This window comes from Lipotes vexillifer, unplaced genomic scaffold (genome assembly GCF_000442215.2).
Source record: "Lipotes vexillifer unplaced genomic scaffold, Lipotes_vexillifer_v1.1 scaffold1074, whole genome shotgun sequence".
In the NCBI taxonomy this organism is placed as follows: domain Eukaryota; kingdom Metazoa; phylum Chordata; class Mammalia; order Artiodactyla; family Lipotidae; genus Lipotes; species Lipotes vexillifer.
The window spans coordinates 18757-25414 of record NW_006775781.1 but is presented as its reverse complement, the minus strand read 5'-3'; the positions used below and the strand labels follow the sequence as shown (position 1 = coordinate 25414).

Below are 6658 nucleotides of genomic sequence, written 5' to 3'. Positions count from 1 at the left end.
GGCCGCGTGACCGCAAAAAAAAAAAAAAAGAAGAAGAAAGGGCTCAAAAGAAACTAACTGTTGACATCTTGATCTCAAACTTCTAGCCTTCAGAATTGTGACAAAATAAATTTCTGTTGTTTAAACCACCCATTCTGTGGTGTTTTCTTGTGGCAGTCCTAAGAAACTAACACACCCATTATATTGGGTTCCTTGTTACCCATTATCAATAATCTCTATACTTACTTCCATCACTATAGTTTGTTGCTTGTTCTATCTTCATAGAAATATGATCATACACTGTGTGTGTGTGTGTGTGTGTGTGTGTGTGTGTGTCTTCTTGTGCTCACGATTATGTTTGTGAGATTCATCACTTTCTTTGCTATAAAAATACAGTTGATCCTTGAACAACACAGGTTTGAACTCCATGAGTCCACTTACATGTAGATTTTTTTCATGAGTCCACTTACATGTAGATTTTTTTCAACAAATACATTCTACAGTACTACACGATCCAGGGTTGGTTGAATCCATGGATGCTGAACTGCGGATACCAAGGGCTGACTATAAAGTTATATGCACATTTTTGACTGTGCAGAAGTTCAGCATCCCTAATCCCCATGTTGTTAAGGTTAAACTGTATTCTACTGAGTATTAACCCATTCTACTGTTTGTTAACTTTTGGGTTGTTTCCAATCTGAACTTGTTATGAATAATACTACTACAAAATTCTTGAACACATCTCTTGGTGTTTATGTGCATATGTTTCTGTTGGGTATGTATCAAAGAGTAGAACTGCTGGGTTATAGGGTATGTATACATTCAATTTTGGTAGTGGGATAGGGAGGGTGGGAGGGAGGGAGACAAAGAGGGAAGAGATATGGGAACATATGTATATGTATAACTGATTCACTCTGTTATAAAGCAGAAACTAACACACCATTGTAAAGCAATTATACCCCAATAAAGATGTTAAAAAAAAAAAAAGAGATGTTATTTCCCTCCCTTGCTCACCTATAATAGTATAAAAAATAATCAAGTTAAGTACAGGTGATTCTGTTTATTGCTTTTTATTTACAGGAGAGTGTCTAAATTGAGAATTAAAATGGAGACAGTTCCTCTCATGAGATTGCTTTTACCTATTTATCTTTTGAAATCTTTCAGAGTATGTCTAAACTGAGAATTAAAATGGATGATATTTCCTCTTATGAGATTGCTTTTACCTATTTATCTTTTGAATTCTTTGTGTTTCTTAGCAATTTATATGACCCCTTCATACAAAAAATAGTAAGCCTTGGTCTTGTTTACTGCAAAATTTTCCCCCAGTTTGTTATTTGCCATTTTAATGTTGGCCTTTTTTTTTTCTGTTAATTTTCAGAAATTTAAACTTTCATATAATGTAATCTATTTTCCCTTTAATTACTTATATAACTAATAACCTCTGTCTTCTATCATCTAGAAATGTGATAAATAATTCATTTATATTTTCATCCAGTTTTAATGGCTTGATTTTTTTTAAAAGGTGAAATACTTGAAAATTACATGTTCTTTCATTTCAAAAGGTCTTTCAATAAAATGTTCTCTTTTTTCACAAGTAAGGCAAATAACAAAAAAGGGAAAAAAAACTGCAAAACATACAGAACAACACAGATTAAAGATCAAAAGTCCAAGTTCCCTCAAATTCTAATCAAGAGGTAACCCACTGTTTGGGGTACATATTTTTTCTATGTATATACTAAAATGGACAGGAAAAAGTACGTATAGCTTACTGACACTTCCCCTCTTCCCCTCATGATCTTAGCTCATACATCCCCAATAAAGACTAAAGGATGCTAGATCTGGAGTATTTTAATAGTAATTCTGAATGTCCAAGAAGGGAGATAGTACATCCATCCAAGATTTTCAGACTTATTTAATTATAGAATTCTTTATTCAAGTGACAGCAGTTCAAAGACCTGGTAAAAACAGTGTTTTGGAAATGCTGGCTTAGCACTTCAGACAACCTCAAACTGTAATGTTTTGTAAATACAAAGTATGCAAATCAAATATTTAAAAAATGAAAGACAACAAACTTACTTGGGATACACTGGTTCATAAAGGTACTTGTCCCCTCTTGTAGATGTTATATGAAAAAACAAGATGTAGCCATTTGCCGTCTGAAAGATAAATTTTATTTACCATGAATTAAAGGGTAAGGCTATGACTGTAATCTTAATTTTATATATTCTTACTTTGAAAACACTTCAAGAACTCCCTTTTGAAGAGCTATAGCTTAATTATGCAAAGAAAGTATCACTTTGTTTCAATATAATCCATCTTGTTTAAAGTAACTCATGAAAGGGATTTACAGATTTCAAAATATTTCATAGGTAATTGAAATCAATAGTTCATAACATGCTGTAGACATTAATATTCTAAAATAACTGTTATTCAATAATAGATGATTATTTTGCAAAATATACAGAACGTTTTAAACTCTGGAATAATACGGCAAATAATTTTTCTGAGTTTTTAAAGCAATTATGTCACCAAATAGTAAGTATGATGAAATTCTTGACTCTACTCAAAGTTTATATAGTGTAACTTCAGAAAAACATATTTTATACATTTCAAAATCAATCAATTAGCCTCTGATTTACTACAAAATATATCAAGACAGAAGTAAAAACAGAGCAAACCTCCAACTTAAAAAATTTGAACATCAGCTAATTTTTCTAAGTTAATAAAATGTTTTAAAAATATAAACTGTATTAAGTGAAGTCAGAAAGAGAAAGACAAATACCATATGATATCACTTATATATGTAATCTAAAATATGACACAAATGAACTTATCTACAAAACAGAAACAGACTCACAGACATAGAGAACAGACTTGTGGCTGCCGGGGGATCGGGGGGTGGCGGGGATGGATGGCGAGTTTGGGATTAGCAGATGCAAACATGTTATGCATAGAATGGATGAACAACAAGGTCCTACCGTACAGCACAGGGAAATATAGTCAATATCCTGTGATAAACCATAATGGAAAAGAATAGTAAAAAAGTATATATATGTATAAGAATCACTTTTCTGTACAGCAGAAATTAACACACATTGTAAATCAACTATACTTCAATTAAAAAATATATATAAATTATATTAAAACAAACAGTGCCATCATATGATCATGGCACATATCTGACTTGTAAAGCTCAAACAACCATTTTACATTTATATAAATACAGAAAATACAATATTTAGCTTTTTCTAAACAAACATTTTCAGGCATTAACAGAGTGAAGTGGCAATGTTTTACCCAAACTTCTTTACATTCACACTGAATTCCTATCATTTTAGAGGCAGGAGGGCTTTTACCCAAAGTAGAACTAAAGAAACTGAAAAAATTATTCAAAGTTTCAAGTTTCTTTCCAGTACTGGTTTTCTGTTTTTCACATAAAGGAATGCCAGAGGAAATACTCAATTTCTTCAGCAAAGCCAGGTGTTTTGTTTCTAAGCTATAAACTTTAATATTTTAATGTATTCCAAAACTCTAATTCAACATATTGGGATACAAAAGAAAAAAGGTTAAAATCCTTCAGAAAAGATCATCATTCTAATTACTCATGTGCAATTTTTTATTCTTCTAATGTGAAAACTATGGGATCAAAAAGAAAATGGATTCAAATCAAACCATATTGAAAGTTTCAGACATCATGACCCCTATATAGATTAGTGACTGTTTAAAATGTGTAAACTCTACTGTTACAGGGGCTAGAAAAATAATACAGTCTAGTACTTAGATGAATAACATACAACCACTGTCTGAATATCAGTCACTCAAGGTCAAAAGTTCAACATTTCAGAATATCAAATGCTAATAATGTACTCAGAATTTTAACAAGTGCTCAGAAGACTATAATGCCAGGAAAAACACAGCATCACTTTGCACCAGCATTTAGAAATTTTATATAGACAGTATACTAGATCAAATTACAAATAATGGCTTGATTTGCTATTTTGGTATTCTGTATCAATGATCTTTACCAAGTTTCTATGGCTTTGCATGTATATTAAATGCTATTTATTTCCAGATCTCAATGACATTCATCAGTGATAATTTCATGAACAGTCCTGCCTTTGAACAACTTAAAAAGTTTTGGTAGTAAAAACATGATCATCCTTAAAAAGTAGCATCTTTGTGTATCTATACCAAAACTGTTTTTATGCAGTGTTATGATGGCCCTTCTCTTCCTATCCCCAAAATACTACAAAAAAGTATATAACTACTGCTTAATCTGTGGGCAACAATACCAATACCTTCTTCGAGTATACATCCATAAACACACGCACACACCCCAAAACTAACTTTTCTAAGTTAATGAAAAGACAAAATAAAGAACTTCGAAGTTCTCTTTCCTGTTATCATCCCTATCTTAACAATATTTTTTTCTTTCTCCAAGGTATATTACTGGATTACGTGCCTTTAATTACAGAGGCCCAACAATCTGTAGGCAACTTATATGACAAGTCTTTATTTCCCTTTCTTTTGTCTATCCATGAATTAGGGCCATAAGGTCATAAGGATAAAGGTATTGAGAGGATAAAAGAAAATCACTACTTAAATAGAGGATGGAAGAGACAGACTTGTCTCTACTAATGCTACTTAGAAGAAAAAGAACTAGAAACAATAATGTAAAAGGATATTAATAATGCAACAAATTATCAGTCAGAGAGGTATGAATATTAAAGTTTGACATCATTTATTTCAATTGCAAATCTAGTTAACAGAGCTTTTAAAAAACCATGCAAACTACCTCACCTAATTCCACATTTTAAAAAGAAGAGATTGAATTCTACAGGTGGTGGTGGTAGTTGATATGGTTATCATTATTATTATTAACTGCCTGTTTCTATTCTGCTTCGTTTGGACATTTGGGAAGTTTTCACTTGCCACCCCAAATTAAATGTATTTTTAAATTATTTTATGATTGATGCATGACATATATATTACAAATAGTGAATTTCTGTAAACAGGAGTAATTTAAATCTAACCGTGTCATGAGACAAATCAACTGCTGTATATAACTAATGCTTAACCTGTAGGCAGCATCTCAATACTTTCCTCTACCAACCCAAATACTTTTTTGTACATGATTCACCAGATACTTTAGAATTCCAAGTCATAGTGCATTTCTTCTTTAGCATATACCATTTTTACCATAAAGAATACGACAGATTTATGCATCTGGCTCCAATGACTTGAATAATGGCATCACAGAGATTTCTGTAATAACTTAAGAGAGAAGGATTTGATGATTTAGAGATGTATCTTCTATCCCAATATACTGTAATATCAGGTTTCAAATAAGGCTGATAACAGACTAGCATTTTTTAATTCTTTACACTGGTTTATAAATGATGTTCTCTGTTTTTAGCTTTATTTTTTTGTTATACATGTTCAAGTATATAAAATTGCTCACCCCAAAGCACACTAAGATAATGATCTAACACTTTTGTATACTCTTTCAGACTTTGTACAGTGATACCTATGAATATATTTAAATGAAAAATAACAAAAATGGTTATAAATAACACATTCTCTCAAAGATAGGTGAAGAATATATTTTGATACAAATAGCCGTCAAAAATTATTATATTATTACTAGTTCTATCACATTGTTTTATATCAGAATACTTAAAAAAAAAAGACTTCTGCTTCCAACAAAGATGGATTAAGCTGAAGTCAATTTGTGCTCCCATCTGAAACAAACAACCAAAAACCAAAGAAAATATATGAAACAATGGTTTTCAGAACACTGACAAGCAATGAAGGCTAGTGATCCCTGACAGATGGAAAACAACTGAGGTGAGTTCTATGATTGTTCCAGCTTACTCTCTTGAGTTTCCAGGTCACAGCACTGAGAAGGGGAATAGAGACAGAGCCTGGCAGACTCCCTGAGTTGAGAAGATGATGTCGAGAGTCCAGGAAGAACAAGGCACTAACAAAATTTATATGACAGAGTACCAGAGACAAGACAGCTGCATGGAGAAAGAATCAAAGAGCACCAATAAGCACATGTATGTGAGGATACTACCAAGGCAGAAGAGAAACCAAAAGAATTAGTAAAGGGAACAGTCCTGAAAACAGTCCTGAAAACAGTCCCTGTCCCACCAGCAAGACTTAGGAAACTCATAACACACAGGGCATTGATTAGAATGCTCAGGAAGGTAGTCCTGAGGTATGGTTGTGGTAAATTGACTTTTTTTTTGTTTTTTTGTTTTGCGGTACACGGGCCTCTCACTGTTGTGGCCTCTCCCGTTGCGGAGCACAGGCTCTGGATGCGCAGGCTCAGCGGCCATGGCTCACGAGCCCAGCTGCTCCGCGGCATGTGGGATCTTCCCGGACCGGGGCACGAACCCGTGTCCCCTGCATTGGCAGGCGGACTCTCAACCACTGCGCCACCAGGGAAGCCCTACATTGACTTTTTAAACAAGAATAATAGCAATGTATGTTGGGGTCTTACCATATATAAAAATAAAACATGTATAATATATGTTCCTTCACCCTAACAGAATTAAACTAGAAATTGATGACAGAAGATTTCTGTAGAACTCTCAAATATTTGGAAACTAAATAATATGCTTGTAGGGCTTCCCTGGTGGCGCAGTGGTTGAGAGTCCGCCTGCCGATGCAGGGG

The 6658-nt window shown here is 33.3% G+C and overlaps 1 protein-coding gene across 1 annotated transcript in view; it reads right to left on the bottom strand.

The window, feature by feature from the left end:
- The window catches only part of RIC1 (RIC1 partner of RAB6A GEF complex), a 100225-nt gene that overhangs the window by 80469 nt on the left and 13098 nt on the right, over positions 1–6658 (bottom strand). Inside the window, 1 exon segment of the mRNA XM_007450218.1 lies at positions 2056–2135. Within this exon segment, the coding sequence (XP_007450280.1) occupies positions 2056–2135 (80 nt within the window).